Raw genomic sequence first — 21,258 nt, 5'->3', positions numbered from 1 at the left:
ATGATGAGCAGAAGTGATGCTGTGTTGCTTCCTCTTGGTATTTTGAAGGGGAAACAGAAGGGAAATAAGGGGATGTGGAGTTCTATGATGTTTTGAGGAGGTTGGTTGGTTGGCACACATTAGATGTACATTGGGTTGTTTGCCTGAATGTTGCATCAAGTTTCTTTCTGAAATGGGAAGTTTGGGGGACCAATGCAGGATTGGGGGCAAACCTAGTGTCTGTGCTTTGCCTGCTGCTGGAAGAGGCCCCTCTTGTCCTCATCTTGGCTTTAGGGCTCTTATGACAATCTTTCCTCTGCTCTCTCGGCAGAATTTGGTGTCTACTGCAGTTACTGCCGCAGTGAGGTGCGTGGTATCCAATGCGCCATCTGCAAGGGGTTTGCATTCCAGTGCGCCATCTGCCATGTGGCTGTGCGAGGCTCTTCCAACTTCTGCCTGACCTGTGGGCATGGGGGACACACTAGCCACATGATGGAGTGGTTCCGCACCCAGGAAGTGTGTCCCACAGGCTGTGGCTGCCACTGTTTGCTGGAGAGCACCTTCTGATCGTCTGCTCCCAAAACCTTGACTGGACTGGCCATGGGCTCAGTAGGGATGACAAGCCAAGAGGCTCTGCCTCTTCCAGGTTGCTGCTCAGATGGGTGACTGTGCTCTCGATGGATTACTGGTGGTCTGTTGGGATGGGTGACTGGTAGTCTTAGGAGCCTCTTACAAGCTCCTTGAGGCTTTAGTGCCTCAGGAAAACCTCTCCAGAATTCAAAGAAAGACACTTTTGCGTTCAGAAGGCAATCATTGCAATGTGGACTGAAAGAGGCTTTCGTGAGCAAGTATCCAAATGTGAGGTGTGAAGCAAGTGCTCTTGAAGAATCAGGTAGACACATTGGCACCACAGCTGGGAGCCTGAGGGCTTGGTATTAATATTTTTCCTTCACAAAACTGCCTTTCCTTGGCTTAAAATTTTCTTTGTGTTGCAGAAATGGAAGGATCAAAGCTAACACAGCTTCCCACTAAAACACAGTAGAGCACTTTGTTCTTGTATGCTGGCTTGATTAAATTAATTGCTTTTTCCCCCGTGGACAGGGTAGTGCCAGGGTACAAAATGAGCTATGCCCTAAGTGGTGGGCAGAACTTTCATTTCTCTCTTCAGGGGCCTCCTTTATAAAAAAAACTCAAAACAGCTGAATTGACAGAGCTTAATGGACCTGAGTTATTTGGTCCCTTTTTTAAAATGATAGTTGTATCCTTGTGCTTTAGGGTGTGTATGTGTGCACCTTTGCATCTTTCCAAAGGAATGGCAGTAGTTGTGGGATGGGAATCAGCCAGTCTGTCAAACTTAGGAATGGATGCTGCAAGGAAAGATGGGCCTGAGAACTGAAAAAGCACCAATGGTCATTGGGATTAATGATCACAAGACTAATATCTTGTGTTTTTGATGCTGAAATGCATTCTAGTCCTGAGACTTGGCCAAGCGAAGGGAATCTTCTCTTGCCAGGAAAATTTACAAAAACCTTATTTTTGTACAAATGAGAATCTGAGCTCCAGCTCTACTGGATTGGGCTTGGACCTTCAGTACCTGGATCTGGGCTTACTGAGCCCATCCAGAGCATGGAAGCTGCCTCCATTGTCATTTTTCAAAGCCTTGTAGTTACGAGAGTGTATTTGTGTATATTCTGTAATAAAATGAGAACCTTTTATAAAGCGGCCTCGCTGTCTCACTTTCTGCAGTTTGCAAGTCATGGTCTTTTTGCCAGTAACAGAATGCTTGTATTCGAGATGAAGTCGTCTCTGCCATGTTTAGTGAACCCACTGAATTGCTCCAAAGGTGGACATGTGAGTAGGTTCCCTCGGTACTGATTTCACATAGCAGGCAGTACATAAGTCTGCGTTACATCTTCTGTGCTCCTTCTTAAAACTATTTAGATCGCCAGGCTCTTCCCAGAAATGTGCTGTAGCATCCTTTTACAGCAGAGGTGTGGAAAGTGCAGATGTGGTCCCCTGAGTCCTACTTTTGCAATTCATTAAGCCCCCCTAAAGCTTCTAGAGCTGCCCTTCGTTTTGTTGGTTTGTTTATTACTGGTCAACTTAGGGACAATTTTTCTGTGTGTTTTCAAGCTGTTCCCCTGCATCCCCAAAAACCTTTTCAGGTGAAAACTGACTGGAAATGACATGAGGGTCCCTCCAGTGCCCCACTGACACACCAGCATGGCTTATGGGTGGTCATGGGAGTGCAAATTGTCTCCCATCCAGTTGTCGACCATTGTCTACAGTAACACTCCAAGGCCTGGGTTGCCCCTCACCATTCACGGTAGCTACTTGGGGTTGGCCCTGCTTAGATCCTTTGTTGTGTGCCTTCAAGTATGGCAACCCTATCACAGGTTTTCTTGGCACAATTTGTTCAGAGGTGGTTTGCCTTCTCCTAAGGCTGAGAGTGTGTGAGTAGCCCAGGATCACCCAGTGGGCTTCCATGACTGAGCAAGGATTCGAACCCTTGTCTACCCTTCCTAAAATGGACTGAGATCAGTCAATCATTTATCTATGGAAACCTTTCGGAGAAGGTGGTTGTATTTCGGGGGGGGGGACAACCTGTCTCCCAGCACAAAAAACAACTTATCTCCACACTGTCAAGCTTTTACAACCTTTACAGATTTATTGTGACAGACGCTTTCATTTCACCACACCAGTTTCCCCAGATGCATGAAGTGTTATCCTCAGATAGCAGGCCTATTATCAGAGAGAAATCGTTTTACAGCTTGTCACCTTCCCTCTTCTCAGCATGAAAGTGAACAGGCGCATAGATTCGCTGGGAACGCTTCATGCATCTGATATGCTCACTAGCTCACAAAAAATAAACAGTGCTATAATAAATCTGTGACAGTCCAGATTTGGGCCTTTCCTGGTCCAGTGAAGCTTAGGTTTCAGACTCTGGAAGAAAATGGTGGTCTTCTGCTTAGTTGGGCCACCTTGAATGTGGCCTCCCTAATATTATTTGAGGGTGAAGTGAAAGAAAGCAGGGAAGAGGGATACTGAGCTGATCTTCTTGCTGGTACAGCTCATCATCCAACGCAAGGTGGACCAGAATTACGTCTCGGGTGGAAGCAGGACAGGCAATGCTGGTCTGAAGTTTGTGACTGTTGGGATTCTGTGGAGGAGCTGCTGGATCGGCTCCTGGAAGGCAAAGGAAGAGCAAAAGAACCAAGTGAAGCTTGCAAGGTTAGACTCGGTAGTATAAACTAACTCCCTAGGGCTGCAGCTGCACTGCAGAAATGATGCGGTTTGTTAGCACTTTAACTGCCATGGCTTAATGCTATGGAATCCAGGGATTTGTAGTTTCGAGAGCTGTTTAGCCTCTGTTAGAAAGTTCTGGGCAACACTACAAACAACAAATCCCTGGATTCCATAAGATGGAGCCATGGCATTTAAAGAGGTGTCAAAGTGCGTTAATTCTGCATTGCAGATGCAGCCTAAGTGGTGTGTCCAAATTGTAAAATTGCAGCAGTTTGATAGCATTTTAATTTCCACAAAGGTTTGGACCTTGGATTTAGAACACGTGAAGAGCAGGGTTGGAATCCATGCTCGGCTATGTAAACCCACTGGACAAGGTGACCAGATGTCCTAACCGCAAAGGAGAACAAGCCACTGCAAAATGCAGGACATTCAAGAAAAATGTGGCACTTGACCAAATAAAAGCAAAAAACAATCATGTAAATTCATGCTGCCTAGTCATGCTCAAAATGGAGGACATTTTGAAATTCCTCCTGGACAGTAGATTGAACTGTAGGACATGTCCTGGAGAAGGAGGACATCTGGTCACCCTGCAAGTCACACTCTCTCAGCTGAAAAGGATGGCAATGGCAACCCTCCCCTTCTGAACAACCCTTGCCAAGAAAACCCCATGATAGATTCACCACTGTCTTAGGGACACCATAAGTCGGAAACAACTTGAAGGCACACAACAGCAACAAACGATCCTTAGCATCTTTGCTTGATGAAGAAGCCAGTGGAGCTTCAAAAGCTTACATGATGTGTTTGGTGCATTTTGTTTGGCCAATTAAAGGCATGGCTATTGTGTGGGTTTGGGATGTTTTGGGGCGTCACTCACCGTTGGGAGCCAGGGAGCTGTTTCCCCTTGGCGTCTCGGAGGTTCAGCTGCCTCAGGACCCGGATCAATTGGGTGATCTGCCGTAAAGTCATCTCCGGAGCCTGGCATGACAACCGCTGGCGCTGGCTGATCAAGCAGGGAGGATTGGCAAAGAGGGAGAAGTAGCTGTTGCGGCCCAGGAGTTGCACTGCTTGCTTGTTCCCATAGCAGGAGGCATACTGGGGAGGAAGGCAAAGCAGGAGATGATGATGATGACTTCTATTCCGCTTCCCCCCAAAAATTGGCACTCAAAGCGGCTTGCAATTTAAAAGCACACTGCAATTAAAAACTTACAAAAGTGACCATCTCCTGTGTGGCCTCACAAAGGATTGAGACATACTGGATTGCAAGGGAAGGATCTTTTTGTTTTGCATCTGAGTAAATAAACTTATGTCTACAAAACTGGGAGTTGCTTTAATTTGCTTAAATGGTGTACAGATGTTCATACCTGTAAGACACCTTTAGATCCCCTCATATATAGTTAGGAATCAGATAGATGGATATGTGTGTATGTGTGTGTGTGTGTATATTGACCAGTTAATTTTCCATCAGTCAGTCAACCCAAGCGCAAAAGGATCTTGTAACAACTTTGAGACAGACAGAGCAGAAGACATTGCAGCATAAGCTTTCGGAGACTTGGTCTCCTTCCTCCGAAGCAAATCAATCCAATCAGTTAATCCAAGATAGCAACTGGCTTCTTGTTACATCCATTTCAGAAAGCTGGTCATGGGCCAAAACCATCATTGCCTCCATTCTCACCAAATAGCTCTCCCATATTTCTGAAGCCCTGTGCCTTCTATTTAACTAAAATGTTTCTTTAACCATAAGGAAAAAAGCAAGAAATCCCCTATGACCAACAATAGCTGGATAGGAAGAATATTTGCTATTATTTGTTCCCAAGTTGAGAAACAAGTTTCTCAAGAGTTACCGACCTTCATAGGGAAGAATAAAAGATCAGTGAGAATTTTGTGCAGTTTCCTTCTGGTTTTCTAATGTCCTGAATTATTGCAGAGGGATTATTGTGCCAAAGAAATCGCATGGCTTTTTGTGCAAAAAACACACACAAAACCCTGTTTTGGGTTTTCTGGGCAGAGAACAGGTTTCTAGTGCAGGATGTTTCCTCCATGCATGAAACCAGTCATCTGCAGAGAGAACTGTTTTTCAGAGTAAAAAAGCTACATATTTTTCTCTGCAGAATAATTATTTTGCAAGGCTTCAGATCACGCTAGTATGGGAGGAATATTATGGGGAAATGTCTGTTTTCTCCTGCAGCAGGGGAAAAAACCCATTGTAAGTATGTGAGGATGAAATGGTTTCTCTTCTTTTAAAAAGCATAGGCAGAGTAGGGGCAATTCGTAGTTCCCGTGTCTGTGGGGCAATGAATTCACTCCAGGTTAAATTCTGGGTTTAAAAGACCTTCCTAAAGGCCTGAACATTGTCCTAGTCTCAGCACCATGGAAAGCCCCATTTAAGTAATGCAAAATCTAGACTGGATTTGTAACCCCACTGACATGGAAGCCACCGTCTGTCACTGGGGTAGAGTAATTCTGGCAAGTGAGGACTGCAAATATTAATCCTTGGAGGTGATCAACCCCGTTTGGCCATGAACCCCACGATTCCCACTCGGCCATAAAACCCACTGGGTGACTTTGAGCAAGTCACACTCTCTCAGCCTCAGCAGAAGGCACTGGCAAACCTTTTCTGAACCAAAAAACCCATGATAGGGTTGCTTTAGAGTTGCCATACGTTGGGAACAACGTGAAGGCACAGAGCGACAACAATCCCATGACAGGTTTCTTACCGGGACGAAGGTGGCCATTCCTTTTCTTGCAACGGGAGAGAGCTGTCCAGGTGGCAGGATGCTCTCTCCACCTGAGAAACCTGCCTGCTTTTATACATCTGGGCTGGAGAGCGAAGGGTCCCTTCTGCGCCTGCGCACGCTTTCAGCCCCCCTTCCCTCCATCTTTGAATTATTTCATGCCTGGTCAAATTTCTATCCGTGAGCCGGGCCCAGAGCCACCTCTGTTGGCTTGTGTTACCCAGAAGCCATCAATAAACCATGGGCTGTCATTGTGCTCTCACAATGGGTCAGTGGGGGAGACATTTGGACCCATTAGATCAGGTAGGACAAAAAGTCAGATTTCTGCATAGGAAATGAGGACTCAGGTTTGCAGCATGATTAGTCTGCGTCCCCCAAATCCTAGCTTCTTTGCCCAAATAGATGACACCATCTACAAAAAGCAGGATCCAGCACAGTGTAGCAGTTTGAGTGTTGGACTATGACTCTGGAGGCCAGGGTTTGAATCCCCATTCAGCCATGGAAACCCACAAATGGCCAAGTTACATACTCTCAGCCTCAGTGGAAAGCAATAGCAAACCTCCTCTAAACAAATCTTGCCAAGAAAACCCCATGATAGATTAGCCTTAGGGTTGCCATAAGTTGGAAACAACTGGAAGGCACGCAAAAACAACTAGCTTACAACAAGCACACAGGAATGGAATGTTATAAAACAAAAGAAAAGAAGATTTGCAGTATGTACTCGACGATAAGTCAATCTCATTATAAGTCAAGGGCAGATTTTGAGACCAAAATTATGGATTTTGATGTGACCCATGGATAAGTCGGAGGCAAAACCTAGGGGCATGTCATGAAGGATGTAAATGACAAAGCAAAGAAAAACAAAGCCAACAAACTTACAAAATAAATTTCTAGGCCTATACATGAGTATATACAGTATATTTTTTTCTGAATGCAATAGGCAATAGTCTGGAGTAAGTGTGCATAGGATTGTAGTTCAGTAGCAACTGCATTTGGTGCCCTTAAAGGTAATAAATCAATTGGACTCCTCTGAGCATTGTGGAGTATGCCTAGTATGCTGCGGACGGGATATTAAAGATTAATATGGACAAACGTGCTCCTTAGTTAAAGACCGCAGATTCGTTGTGCTTCGTGGCGACACAAATCCAGTTCTGCCCATCAGCTGCTTCCATCCAGTGTTTGCTCTGCAAAATAGTTGAAAAGGTAGTCCTCTCTGGACATGTACGGATCTCAAATATGCCAATCTCGAGATGTCCTGGTACACTCCTGGGGGGGATTTCTTTGCAATAGGGCCAGCAACGAATACGCCTGCGGACAGAAGGTGTCAATAAGGAGACTCGCAACCAAGGAAGAAGAACCCCCGGGAAGGACTGGCTCCATTGTGGCGTTAATTGCGGGGCCCATGGGTTGCGATGAAAAACGCCAAGGTGGCAGATCCACTCCATCAACAAGAGGAGAGGTAGAAATGCAGAGGAATGGGGCATCGGGTTACCAGCGGCCAGGAACTTGCTCTCAAGGAGAAATCGTCATACCCTCCAATGTAAAATGGGCCAAGCAATGTCACAGACTGGTCAAGATGGCAAAAGTTATTAAAGAGGAAAAATACACAACCTAAGAAAGGCTGCAACAGTTTGGTTTTGCCTGAACCTGCTGGGAAGGGCAAGATTTTGGCATCTCCTCTCTTCTCAACGTTGTCATTTCTGACATTATGGTGACCCTACGGCAAACCTATCATGGGGTTTTCTTGGAAAGTTTCTTCACAGCGGGTTTGCCATTGCCATCCTCTGAAGCTGAGTGTCACTTGCCCATGGTAATCCAATGGGTTTGCATATCCGAGACAGTATTTGAACCCTGATCTCCCAATGTCCTAGTCCAATATCCAAACCATCGCACCTCTACTCAATCCAACTGGATAAACTGAGTGCAAACTAATTTTGTATTTTGGACTCAGTCTGCAGCAACTGAAGGAAATTGAGGAGAATGGGGGAAAGTGGGAGGAGGAGAGAAAAATGGGGACATTTAAAAGCAGCTAGTAAGGATCCCTTCTTGGTAGGCCAATAGGATGGGAAATCTCCAGCATGGTCAAGATTAATTTTATCTTAATTTTCAGGACAGACATGAGACCACAGAGTTGTAAGGCAACCCAAAAGCCACTTTATTGTATGATAATCATTTGTGCAATTGCTTGCCATATTCGCTTTATTTGCAGGATGCTTTAAATGCATTTAATCTCTTTTTAAAGCCAAAATTAGCCCCAATGTGATCAACTCCCCAGTGGGTTTCCATGGCTATCTTTATATTAATGAATTTGGAGATAAAATTTGAGGTGACGACAGCAGTCCCCAGAAGTTAGAAGGCATCTCATTGCCTCCTTCCAGTATAACCCCATCTGCAGGTAGCGCAGGCTCCTAAAAATTTCCTGGATGTCTATCTTTGTCGCCGTCACAACTATGGCTTGAACCCAAGGTGTCAGGAGTGCCACAACAACGGAGGCCTATCTGGCGCCATGCCCTGACTTCCCATCACTTTATGTAAGTGGAGGGATGGGCAGATGAAGGTTATTGTTTTCGAGAGAGAGACCGTGACTTGCATCTTTTCCAAGCCAAGGTGAGGCCAACCCTTTTCCAAGCAATGTCTTCAGGGCTACATAAATTTACACCTTGGCCTATTAAGCCAGGTGAGTCATTGCGCTGTGTGTGTCTCTCTATATATTCAAGACATGGGAAATGTGTGGGTTTGTTTAGCGTTGAGAATTGGAAATCAGTTTGCAACCTTGGTTGCTTTGACGCTGGAACAGCAACAGGGGGCAATGGAGGAAGGGAAAGAAGGATGCCTCCACGGCTTTGAGAACCGTTCGGGAAGAGAGTTTGGAAACTTCCTCACTTGGGACCTTTTCGAAGCATGCAATAAGATCAATATGCAAAGGGATCTTTGTGGCACCTTTGGAGACTATGTGCAAGAGAGACGTTGGTGGCATCAGCTTCTGTAGACTTGAGCCTACTTCCTCAGATGCTTGGGCAAATCTAACTGCATAGTGCATGATATTAACTACTTGTCCCTCCATATTTGCTAGGGCTAGGGGCACAAGACCCCCGTGAATATGGAAATAACTGCAAATAACAAAAACACCATGTTTTTACATGAGAGGACACCTTTCTAGGAATCTCTAAGTCCTTCAGTGCAACTCTGTGGTCAACATCCGACAGACACTGACCATTGAACTGCACTGGAGGAGCTACAAAGGCCTAGTAGAGTCTTCTCTCTAGGAGTCTCTAAGTCTTTCAGTGCAACGTTTAGTTAAAGTTGACCATAGAGTTGCACTGGAGGAGCTAGATATTCCTAGAGAGAACATATGAATCAAATCTGTGAATAATCAAATCTGCAAATATCAAAGCCCCAAATGTGGAGGGATGAGTGTATATCAAAAATTTAAATGGCCTTAATGGATTAGAAAACTAGGGCAAAACGAACAAAATGAACTCCAACAGGGAAAAATGTAAGATACTACAACATTTAGGGAGGAAAAAAATGAAATGCACAGATATAGGATGGGGGGACACCTGGCTTAATGAGACTCCATGTGAAAGGGATCTAGGAGTCCTAGTAGACCACAAGTTGAACATGAGCCAAGAGTGCGATGCAGCAGCTAAAAAGGCCAATGCGATTCAAGGCTGCGTCAATAGAAGTATAGTGTCGTCTTGGATAAATTGAAACCACAGAGGTTCTAAAATGTAACACCTGCTAAACTTTGAACCATGATGATGATGATGATGATGATGATGATGATAGTGATAATAACTACAATTTGGTGTAGTGGTTTGAGTGCTAGACTAGGACTTTGGGAGACTAAGGTTCGAATCCTCAGACTTTGGGCCATGCTTTGCCCACTGCTGCTCTTCAAGCTCTCAGAACTGATCCACTTCCCAAAATCTGAGTGTAATTTTGTCACCACACCTTGAAAAAGTGATGTTTCCCCCCAATATTGTAAACTGCCAATTTGCCGGATTGTAGCTCTAATGTCTAAAAATTTTCAGATCATTGACTGAACCAGTTAAGGAAAAGAGCTTTCAAGTGCTGAACATGAAGTTCCTGTTTCTGCAAAATAATAATAATAATAATAATAATAATAATAATCTCCAAAGGAAATCCATGAGCGCATGATGCAAACATCGGGCAATGAGTGCCAGCCATACTTAACCGTGAAAGAGCGGTGTGCCAACTTTCTGCACGGAGATTTTGAAACCAAAGATAACAGCCAGGTTTGGGAGGCCTCCAATTGTGTCGGCTTCTGAAAACATTGAGTGCATTCATGGCCTGGTTTTGCCGGATCGGTGAATCTCAGCTAAAAATAATTTCAGAGGAACTAGAGCTCTCTCCGGGAAACCCATTGGGTTTGGCAACGCAGACGCAGTCAGCTAAGTTGGTGCTGAAATGTTGGAACGCTGACCAGAAACAAAATCGAATGGACACCTCTGAGTTGATTTTGTTTTCCACAACATTGCTCTGGAGGAGCCCACCTGCCTTTGGTGCCTTTTCTTCGGCCACCATCCAGGGACTCTTGCTTTGGGGCTTTGGGCTGAAGACCCAGCTGGAGCTTGCATGGAAGATCTCTTTGTGCCTTTGGCTGGGTCCAAATGCCTCTGTGCCTGGGAGCTCTTGCATCTGGCCTTGTGTGCCTTTGGCTGCTCTCCCATCAAGGGACCCTTGGCTTTGTGTCGGTGGGATGTGTCCCTACGGAAGGAACCAGGTGCTCCCCATCCTTTTAAAGCTGGCCTTTGGCTGCTCCCCATCCAGGCCCCTGGGCTGCTGTGCTTCTGGCTTGGCCCAGATGCCTTTGCAGCTGTGTGGGCTCTTGCCTTCTTTGCTTTGCGCCTTTGGCTGTCTGTGGGATGTGTCCTTCCTAGGGAAAGAACCAGGGCAACCTTTCAAGCTAGTCTGAAACATTTGGTCCCTTTGGTTTGCTCCCATCAAAGGACCCCTACTTTGTGACTGACAAAGAAGCAGCTGGGACTCCCCAAGCTTGTCTTGGTGCCTTCTGTGCCTTTGCCTTGGCCCCATCCAGAGGCCCCTGCTTTGCTGGATCTGGGCTGTTCCCCAAAAAAGACACAGCTGGAGCTTGCATGGAGCCTTTGGGTGCCTTTGGCTTGATCCAAGAGACCTTTGCCCCTGTGTGAGATCTTCCATCGGTGCCTTGTGTGCCTTGGGCTGGTCCCCATCCAGGGACCTGGCTTTCTGTGCCTTTGGCTTGGCACAGGTGCCTTTGCCCCTGTGGGATCTTGGTCCCCACTAAGGGAGCCCTGCTTTTGTGGATCTGGGCTGTTCCCTGAAACAGGGAACACGGGGGGGGGGGGGGGGAATGCATGCCAGTTGCGTCCAAATGCCTTTGCCCCCCGTGAGAGATCTTGGCTGCTGCTGCCTTGCTGCCTTGGGCTGGTGCCCCTCTGGCTGTGTTTCAGTGCCTTTGCACCTGTGAGCTCTTGCCTGGTGCCCTTGGTGCCTTACCTTAGACCCCATCCAGGGAACCCTACTTTAGTGGATCTGGACTGTTCCTTGCAGAAGAACCAGGTGGAGGCTTGTATGGAAGATATTGCTGCTTTGTGCTTGATCCAAACCCCTTTGCACCTGTGAGATCTTGCATGGCTGCCTTGGGCCGGTGCCCCTCCAGGGAGCCCTGCTTTGCGCCTTTGGGTCGGTGCTGATGCCTTTGCACTTCTGTGAGCTCTTGCCTCCTGCTGCCCTTTCTGCCTTTGGCTGATTCCCCGGCATCCAGAGAGCCCTGCTTTGATAGAGCTGAGCTGTTCCTTCCAAAGACACAGGTGAAGCTTACCTGGAGCATTTGTGTGCCTTTGGCTTGATGCAAGATACTTTTGCACCTGTGAGACCTTGCATGGGTGCCTTGGGCTGGTGCCCCTCCAGGGAGCCCTGCTTTGCCCCTTTGGTGCCTTTGCACTTGTGTGTGCTCTTGCCTGGTGCCCTTGGTGCCTTACCTTAGCCTCCATCCAGGGAGCCCTGCTTGGTTGGATCTGGGCTGTTCCTTCCAAAGGCACAGGTGAAGCTCACCTGGAGCCTTGCTTGGGGTGCCTTTGGCTTGATGCAAGAGCCCTTGGCACCTGTGGGCGCTTGCGTGGGTGCCTTGCCTCTATGCCTTGGTGGCCTGGCCTCTGGGGCGGCGTCCGGCGGGGTGCTTCTTCCGTGGGGCGGTGCCGGGGTGGGTCCCTCCTTCCCGGGGCAGCCAGCCTAGTCCCTGGGCGCCCAGGAGGAGCCTGGCTCCATTCGGGAGGGAGGGAGGCAGGGATGGCGAGCCCCGGGAGGATGCTGAGCCGCGGAGAGGTGCAGAGGGTCTGCGCGGGGGGCGGCTGCCTGGTGCTGCTCGGGCGGAGGGTCTACGACGTGAGCGGCTTCGTGGGGCTGCATCCCGGCGGAGAGGAGCTGCTCCGGAGCAGAGCCGGGAAGGACGTCCGCAGGGACCTCCAGGGACCCCCGCACCGCCACTCCCGCAACGCCCGGCGCTGGCTGGAGCAGCACTTCCTCGGAGAGATCAGCCCCGAAGAGAAGAGCCAGGTGAGCAGCAGCAGCAGCCCCCCGAAGCCTCTGCTCCGGATCCTTTGCCCCGCCGAGGGATCACAGCAAAGAAAAGGGAGGAGAAGGGTACAAAGAGGAAGGGGGCCAGAGGGGCATCAGGAAGGGCAAAGCATGCAGCTGCTGTGCATTCAACACCGTTAGAGCCAGCTCAAAACTGCCCAAAACGGCATAAAAAGGGTCCCATGGAGCAAAGCAGGACCAAAAGAAAGAGAAGGAAAGAGGAAGGAAGGGAGAAGAAATGCAATTGCATTTGTAACAGGATCAGCTGGACATTTGGAAGCAGTCAGGGACAGTAGGAGATGGCATTGGAAAAAAGGGACTTTCATCAAAGGAAAAGGGAAACCGCAATGAAGCTTAAAACAGTTAGGCTGGGCTTAAAAAGTGTGTCAAATGGTTGGTCAAGGAACCCATTCTTCCCCATTGGGTTTCATAAAAAGCAGGGGAGGTGGAAGAGAAAGCAAGAGAAAGGGTCTTCTGGGGGTCCTCTCAGTCTGAGGGTGTCCCAATGGCTTGCCAATAACAACAACAACAACAACAATACATTTTATTTATAACCCGCCTCTCCCTATGGATCAAGCAAAAATAACAATACAATACAATATATCCTTGGCACTCCTGGCACATGCCAATGGTGCAGCGTTGCATGCTCCTCAAAGGGCATTGGGGGGTCTTTGCATTATTTGGGGGCATTGCCAGTGGCATGGAGTCGGCCCACTTTCCTTGCCTGCCTCCATGGAGGTGCCAAGGAGTTGCTTCTGGACATCCAAATGAGGGCATTGCCCCTCTAAATAAGAAGCCTTCCTCTCTGTGAAGTTTGCCTTCCCTTCCCAAACTTCAAGCATGGAAGACACTTAAGACTTCCATAGCAAGCATGTGCGTTTCTATGTGCGGTGCATGCATTTCGTAGGGTTTTCTTAAGGCAAAGAGGTGGCTTTGCCAGTCCCTTCCTCTGAAAGAGAGCCTCCAGTAGCTGGGATTTGTTGCCAGTTTCCTGTCCAAGTCTGAACCAGGGCTGACCCTGCTTAGCCTCCAAAATCAGATGGGATCAGGGGTGTGTTTGTATACATGTGCCCTCAAGTCATCTATGGCGACCCCATGGGTTTTATAGGGCTGTATTCGGCAAACAAGCCTCAAAGGTGGTTTTTCCAGTTCTTTATAGAGCTTATAGCATCTGGGATTCATCACTGGTCTCCCCTCCAAGTCCTAACCAGGGCTGACCTTGCTTAGTTTCCAAGCTCAGATAGGATCTGGGGTGTGTATCTGTATGGCTTGCTCCTATGGCAACTCATGAGTTTTATAGGGCTTTCTGGGGCAAAGAAGCCTCAAAGGCAGTTTTGCCAGTCCCTTCCTCTGAAAGAGAGCCTCCAGCTGGGATTTGTTGCTGGTCTCCCGTCTGAGTCCTAACCAGGGCTGACTCTGCTTAGCTTCCAAAAACCAGACAGGATCTGGGGTGTGTTTGTATGTATGCGCCCTCAGGTCGTCTATGGCGACCCCATGAGTTTCAGAGGGTTTTCTTGGGCAAGCTAATGCTCAAACCAATGTACCAGTGTGCATGCATTTACATACATACTAATAGTTGTGATAGAATATTTAAATTTGTGTGTGTGTTTAAATTGTGTTTGCTGTGTACTTTTAGCTAGAGCGGCCTCTCATTGCATTTCACTGTATACAGTTGTCAGGTCTGCAGAATGGTGCTGATCCTTGACGGCAATAAATCTTTGTCAGATGTTTTACCATTTCGTTTGTCAGGCAAGGATTCATCAGAGATGGTTTTGCCTGTTCCTTCCTCTGAAATAGGACCTACAGTGCCTGGGATTTGTTACAGGTCTCCCCTCCAAGTCCTAACCGGGGGTGACCCTCCTTAGCTTCCCAAATCAGATGAGATCGGGTGCCTTGTATGTGTTTGCACATATGTTCCTTGGAGACCGCATGAGTTTTCGGAGGGTGCTCTTAGGCCAGGAATCCTCCTCGGAGGCGGTTTTGCCAGTTCCTTCCTCCGAAATATGGCCTGAGGCACAGAGAGTACTGTATTTAGAAATACTGTTGAGGCACCCAAAGACAAGAAACAGGCAAAAGGGACCCAGGGGATGTGGGCAAGGAGAATCGAAGCGTTCCTGTGGGTCTGAATGGTTTCGCAGTTTCTCATCTTCTGCAATGCTAGCAATTTGGAGACGGAAGAAAAAAATCATTCTGGGGGAGAAACGGTTATTTGGGGAGCAAAAAGTCCCTGGATGTCCACATGCAGAAAATGCAAAACAAAAGTGTATTGAGTCTAATCTGGAGAGGGATTCCCAAAAGGAGCAAACAGCGGTTGTCATTCTGTCATGTTGGCTTCCAGAATAGAAATCAACCTGATAGTTATTTTAAGGGTGGGACTGGTTCTTCTTCTTCTTTCTTTTCACCTCTGACTTATAAGTCTCAAGTCCAGGCAGGTTGTCGTTTTTGGCAAGTCAAGGCCAAGTTGGGTCATCCAAGTGACTTAAATCCGACTTAAGTCCAAGGCAATTGACTCAAGTCTACTTCATGGAGTGATGGTCAGTCGATGGAGAGGAAGATGGAGTAGGTACTTAGAGCACTTTGGTTGATGAATATGGGAGTGGGGCATGCATGTCTTTGCTGGACGTAACAAAGTCATGGCTTGGAACATTTGTTGGTGTCCTAACCCTCCATAAATTCTTCTACGTGTGTTTTTTTTTGGGGGGAGTCATTGTCTAAGGTTCGTGGTTGCCTCACTAGGATCCCACAAGTGTGCAACCGCTTCACAACAGAAGTGTAATAATCCTGTTCTAATCTCAGTTCTCTGTGGGTTGACTCACTATCCATGTCACTCAGGTCCAACATTCAGGTGCAAAAGGGCTGTCGAAACAGCGCACCCAATGTTGTTGCATGTTGCGATGTAGTGACAAGTTGTGGAGTGTCAAGGCTCATTGTCATAGTTTCACTTGCCATGCCCCAAAGGAGGAGAGTCCAGGAAGCTTTGTGGAGCTGAATCCAAGAAACATTGCTTGGAGTTTCAGTTGCCAATGGGAATTGATTCCTCTCTGGATTATACTCAGTGCAAGAGGTTTTGCAAATAAAAGTGCTGCAGAAAATGCACAGCTTACAATATTTTATTGTATTGTATTGTATTGTATTTTTATCTTGCCTTGCTCTCAAGATGGGACCCAAGACGGCTTCCTCAAGGGAGCAGTGATGTCTTCAAGCCTTTTAGTCCAAGTCTCAGTTTGAGTGTCAAGTCCTTCCAAGCTACGTTCAAATCAATTGTTATATAGTTATTTATAATTTATATTAGTATTAGAAATGTGTTTTATGGAATTATGCCAATAATAATGATAATGATGATGATTAATCCATACTCATCCCAAACTGGAGTTTGGGACTCCATTTCCCAGAATTAATGACCATTGACCAAGCTGGCTGGGGCTTCTGGGAGTTGAAGTCCAAAAAAAACCTGGAGGACCAAAGTTTGGGAACCACTGGTTTAATGTTTCTTCCAGTGTTCTAACCACTAAGAACCAGTGGCACAGAAAGCCAATGGATCCGATCCATCGAAAGACACCAATCTCTTTCTCCCTGCCTCCACCTTGCGCTGGTTTTATTTCCAGTTTCTTGGGTCTGCTTTTCCTTGTGTTTGTGAACGTGTGATACACACATTCACACCCAGGGCATGGCCTTGTGTGTGTTGCATAGGCTGGCCCTTTGTGGTTTGCTTTACAATGGATGCCTTTTGGGCCACAAGTGAAAGGCAGGTTCTGGGTGGAGCAGCCCATGGCTTTGTTTGATGCCAGAGCAAACATGGAGAAACATGCTTTTTCCTCCCTGATGTGGTCTGACCTCTCTTGCTGTGGTACGATGTGCGCTGACGTTTTAGTAAACTTTGCTCCACATCCCATGGACTCTCCCATAAAGGAGATCAGAGGTCTGTCGTTGCTAAGTTGCCAGGGTGCGGCGGAAGGGGATCAATCTATTATAAGACATTTTAAAACATGGCTTGGAAAAAATAAACTCTCTCCATTGATCCTTGGAGAGCTTTCCAGTTGATTGCTTTTTAAAGAAAATATAGTGGTCTTTCCACATTCGCTGAAGTTTGGGAGGAAGGATGCTCATGAATGTGGAAAAACTGCAAATAAAAAACACTATTCCTTTTACCTAAGAGAACACCTCTCTAGGTCCTCCAGCGCAACTCTGTGGTCAGCATCTGCCAGATATTGATCACAGCATTGCGCTGGAGGACCTAGAGATTCATAGAGAAGTGCTTTCCCCAGGAACTTCTAGGTTCTTTAGTGCAACGGTATGGTCAGCCTCTGGCAGAGTTGCCCAGGAACACCCAGAGATTTCCTAGAGGAAACATATTAATCAAAAACGGCAAATCATTTTTGCTCCTTGATGCATTGAATGCGACATAGATCATGGGCTGCCAGAAAGAGAAATCAGTGGGTCTGGGAGCAAATCAGGGCTGAATATCCCCAAAATCCAAAACCCTTCAGGTCCCAAGCATTTCGGATAAGGGAGACTTGACCTGTACTGGAGAAGAATTTGACCAATATCATGGGCTGCCCAAAAGAGAAAGCAAAGAGGCTCAGAGCAAAGCAAGGCTGGATATTCCCTAGAAGCCAAAATCTCCTAGGGAGGATTCGGGCATGATTTGCTCTTGGGCCCTTGAAATGGATCTTTTTGGTGACCCAGGGTGTCCAGCACGTGTGCGCATACGTGTCCATAATGGGACTGCCTTTTCCCCCCATCTCCTGACAGCCGGTGGGTCATTGGCATGCCCTCTGCTTCCCTGTCCCTCGGCTCCCCTTGTCTCTCCTCTTGAAGAACAAGTTGGGCCAGTCCAGGGAATGAGCCCAACCGGACAAACATGTTCTTTTTCTTTCCTCTGAAATACCATTGATGGGTTGTAAAACGGCAGCGCAAGATGGCAGAAGCATCCCTGGAGCCAGAGCACATGCCACCTGGCACTAAAGGGGCTGGCATCGCAAGGCCTGCTTGCCAAATTGCTCCGCTGGCATTTGCACCTTGTACGATTGCCTTATCTTGCCCTCCTCCTAATCGGAGGAGCGAAAGTGCACATAGGCTAACATTACTTCCATATGTCGTCTCAGCAACTGGTCCTATAACAACATGTCATCTACTTGTCTTTTTTATATATAGATGAATATATATATATATATATATATATATATATATATATATATATAAACAGGAAAAAATAAAGATAGCAATTTCTCTCCTTCAAGAAGATCTCTTGGAGCATACAAATCCAATTGAACTTCACAATCTCTGCCCTTCTACACCCTAATTCCATCTCAATGTACGAAATTTAATTATCAGTGACCGTTCCTCCTGAATTTGCTTTATATCTTTATTATTCAAGAGAGCTGTAAGTTTATCCATTTCTAGCATCTCTGATAATTTCATCAACCAATCATCTACTCTTGGTATGTTTTTTTTTTTGTTTTGCTAAAATCAGTCTCGCTGCGATCATCAAGTAAAGTAGAATGCGCCAATATTTTCTTTCGACTTGGGTTGGGATTTTTGTTTAGCATATTCAAAAGGTACATTTCTGGCCTTAGTTCAGACTTAATCTGGAAAATCTTTTCAATGGACATATGTATCATCATCATCATCATCATCATCATCATCATCATCATCATCATCATCATCATCATCATCATTATTGCCTTGCTTTTTGCACACCAGTTAGCTCCTGAAACGCCTTCGAGTCGTTTCCAACTTATGGCTACCTGAAGGCAAACCTATCATAGGGTTTTCTTGGCATGTTTCTTCGGAGGAGGGTTTGCCATGGCCCTCCTCTGAGGCTGAGAGTCTGCAACTTGCCCAAGGTCCCTGGGTTTCCATGGATTCGAACCCAGTTTTTAGAACGGAAGGTTTTTAAGGAAAGGTCTTGTAAGAGGCTGCTGTATTATTTTAAACGGTACTGTTTTAAAACTGCTATTTGTTCTTTTGCAAATGTTTGTTTTCAGTTGTTATAGTATTGGGATTTTGTTGTGGTTGTGTGCGTTAAAGTCATTTCTGAGCCATAACTACAGTAAGGTAGTCCTGAAGTCGCCATACTGGAGATGCATTGTTATGGATGCATTTCTTTCTAGAATTAGTAACATAGCAAGCGGCTGCCGCATGTGTCAGGTATGTGGAATGCGTACAGTACAGATTGCATCTAAAATGAGACTCGTCATTAGCATTTTTTCCTTTTATTTACTGGGTGACGATCCCTAGAAAAAAAATTTATGGGCAGAGGATTGGGCAAAGAAGGCACTGGACCAAGTAGCCATTAGATGACAGAATCTTGAAAAATTCTGAAAGTAGGTTTTGCTTTTTTGAGTAATGTGTTCCTTTACATGCTATTAGGATTCCCTACAAACAGCAGCATGTATTCAACCACGTTCCTGGGTGCATTAAACCTCCCCAGCTCCTAAGTCTATGCGCTGTTCGATTCCCATTCTCACCACAATCGCGTGATTCCCATTCTCACCCCAGTTGCACTTCTCAATTATACAGTTTGTTTTAATAGACATATTGGCAATTTACGTTCCCTAACATAGAGCCTTGCTAATTGCTCATGTAAATTCATCCTTTTTATAGCTGTCTGTATTGCATACCTGTTTCTTGTGTTGTCAGCATATTGCAGCGATGTTTTGCACTTGGGGACTGGCGCGATTGGGTGTTCATTGATGGGTTTCCCCCATTAATGAAAAGGGACAACCCAACTGTACTTGGAGGACACGGCGGCTATTAATCGGAGACAACGATGTGCGATAGGTATCACCAAAGGCACTTTTTTCCAGGTCTAATTGCGATTTAAAAGCCACATGTAGAAATTTATCTTTGTGTCCAAAATGCTTGAAAGAGAGGAACCTCAGTTCCAAACAGGGGCAAATCGGAGAGGCTTGGGATGTCCTGGTTTCAGATGTTTAGCCATTAGTTGCTCAGACTTGCAGACCTGTGATTCCTAAAGTGTCTACGCAGGTCTGTGGTTGTTATAATACTATAATATAATTATATTAGTATAGTATATTATGAAATAGTATAGTATATTATGAAATGCACAGCTCATCGCTGGCTTTGCATTGCAGAAATAATGCGGTTTGATGCTGCTTTAACTGCTGTGGCTCAATACTATGGAAATCTGGGAACAGTAGTTTTGGAAGATATTGAGTTGTGGTTTTGTAATTGTAGTTTTGGGAGCTGGAGTCACACTGGAAGACCGAACGGTTCCTAGAGAAAACACTTCTCTAGATGTTTGTAGGTCCTCCAGCTCATAGAATGATAGAGTTGGAAGGGACCCCAAGGGCCGTCCAGTCCAATCACCTGCCATGCAGGAACTCTCAGTCAAGAGATGGCCATCCAGCCTCTGTTTAAAGACTTCCAAAGAAGGAGACTCCACTAACTCCAAGGGAGCATCTTCCACTGTCAAACAGCTCTTACTGCCAGGAAGTTCCTCCAAATGTTTAGGTGGGATCTCCGGTAGTTTGGTGAGACACCAGGGCGACTACCTTTCTCAGGATTGCACAAGATAAAGTCATGACACTTAAAGTGATGTCAAACTGTGTTGTTTCTGCAGTGTGGCTACACCCCAGATCAGGAGACCAGGGCCAGATAAAAACGGCCTCAGAAGCCACATCCGGCTGATGAGATGGGAGTTGCTGCGATCCACCCAGGAGTCCAGGGCATTTCGAGAAACCAGTAGAACCTCAGCTACTCCTTAGTCTAGGCTTGGTCCGTTGCTGCTGCTATTTCCTGGGAGTCAGGAGGAAACTTGCAATTGCGACGGCTGCCTCTTCCTATGGCTTGCCATGGTTGGTGCCCATCCTGGCCCTACTTGCTCGGCTGCATTCTGGCTGTTGCTGTTTCATTTTTAGATAAGATTCCTGGCAGCGACCTCGTGCCGTTGGGTGCAGGCGGGTGTGGACCAGGGCTTTTGCAAACAAGTGGTTGCCTCCACACCTCCTTTTCCTTTTTTAGTTTTGTCAGCGCTGCAATTGCCCTTTTCAATTTCAGTCTCAGTCCTCCATCTCGAACCTTTGCACCTTGTCTTAACCGACAAGTGGGTCGCACCCCACTCTTTCCCGGTCGGCTTTGTGGGATCCCGGATGAAACCTGGGCCGTTCCACTCCACCCATGCGACCATTGTGTAACTTTGAGCCTTTTTTGGGAAGCAAGGAAGCCGGTGGAGCAGAAAACAAAAGAGCTGAAGAGCAAGAAAGAATGGATGGGTCTATTCCAGGAAAACACTCCTGTGTTTTCACAATACTTCTTTCTTATCCTATTCTCACACAGGCTGCAGAAATAATCCAGTTTAGTGCCACTTTTAACTGTCATGGCTCAATGCTATGGAATTGTAGGATTTGTAATTTTGTGAGACATTTAGCTTTCTCTGTCAGAGAGCTCTGTGCCACAACAAACCTTATGAATCCCAGGATCCCATAGCATTGAGCCATAGCGGTCAAACTGGTGTCAAACTGGGTTACTTCTGCAGTGTGGATGCAGCCACAGTCTCACAGGCACACTCTTATGGAAGCAAAGATGGATTAATTTTGTAGGAGTTTTTAAGATACAATGCAGGGAGTGTTCTGCATAAAGGGATTAACCTTTGGGTGGGAATGGTTTCAGGATATGCGCTGCTGGGAGAAAAGAAATGACAGTGAAAACAATAAAATAAATGAAAACAAAACAAGATCTAGCAGTTTGTTTGTTT

The 21,258-nt window shown here is 46.4% G+C and overlaps 2 protein-coding genes across 3 annotated transcripts in view; both read left to right on the top strand.

The window, feature by feature from the left end:
- The window catches only part of WDR59 (WD repeat domain 59), a 34,321-nt gene extending 32,623 nt beyond the window's left edge, over positions 1-1,698 (top strand). For both annotated transcript variants that reach the window (XM_042437719.1, XM_042437720.1), the window contains one exon: positions 311-1,698. In XM_042437719.1, coding sequence (XP_042293653.1) covers positions 311-546 — 236 coding nt within the window. In that variant the 3' untranslated portion in view covers positions 547-1,698. The remainder of the gene's footprint in view (positions 1-310) is intronic.
- A 10,552-nt stretch (positions 1,699-12,250) lies between these two features.
- The window catches only part of FA2H (fatty acid 2-hydroxylase), a 32,323-nt gene continuing 23,315 nt past the window's right edge, over positions 12,251-21,258 (top strand). The window contains exon 1 of the mRNA XM_042480720.1: positions 12,251-12,518. Within this exon, the coding sequence (XP_042336654.1) occupies positions 12,252-12,518 (267 nt within the window). The 5' untranslated portion in view covers position 12,251. The remainder of the gene's footprint in view (positions 12,519-21,258) is intronic.

The sequence above is a fragment of the Sceloporus undulatus genome, chromosome 8 (assembly GCF_019175285.1).
Source record: "Sceloporus undulatus isolate JIND9_A2432 ecotype Alabama chromosome 8, SceUnd_v1.1, whole genome shotgun sequence".
Classification (NCBI taxonomy): domain Eukaryota; kingdom Metazoa; phylum Chordata; class Lepidosauria; order Squamata; family Phrynosomatidae; genus Sceloporus; species Sceloporus undulatus.
Note: the sequence above shows the minus strand (reverse complement) of the source record. Positions and strands in the feature narration are given on the sequence as shown.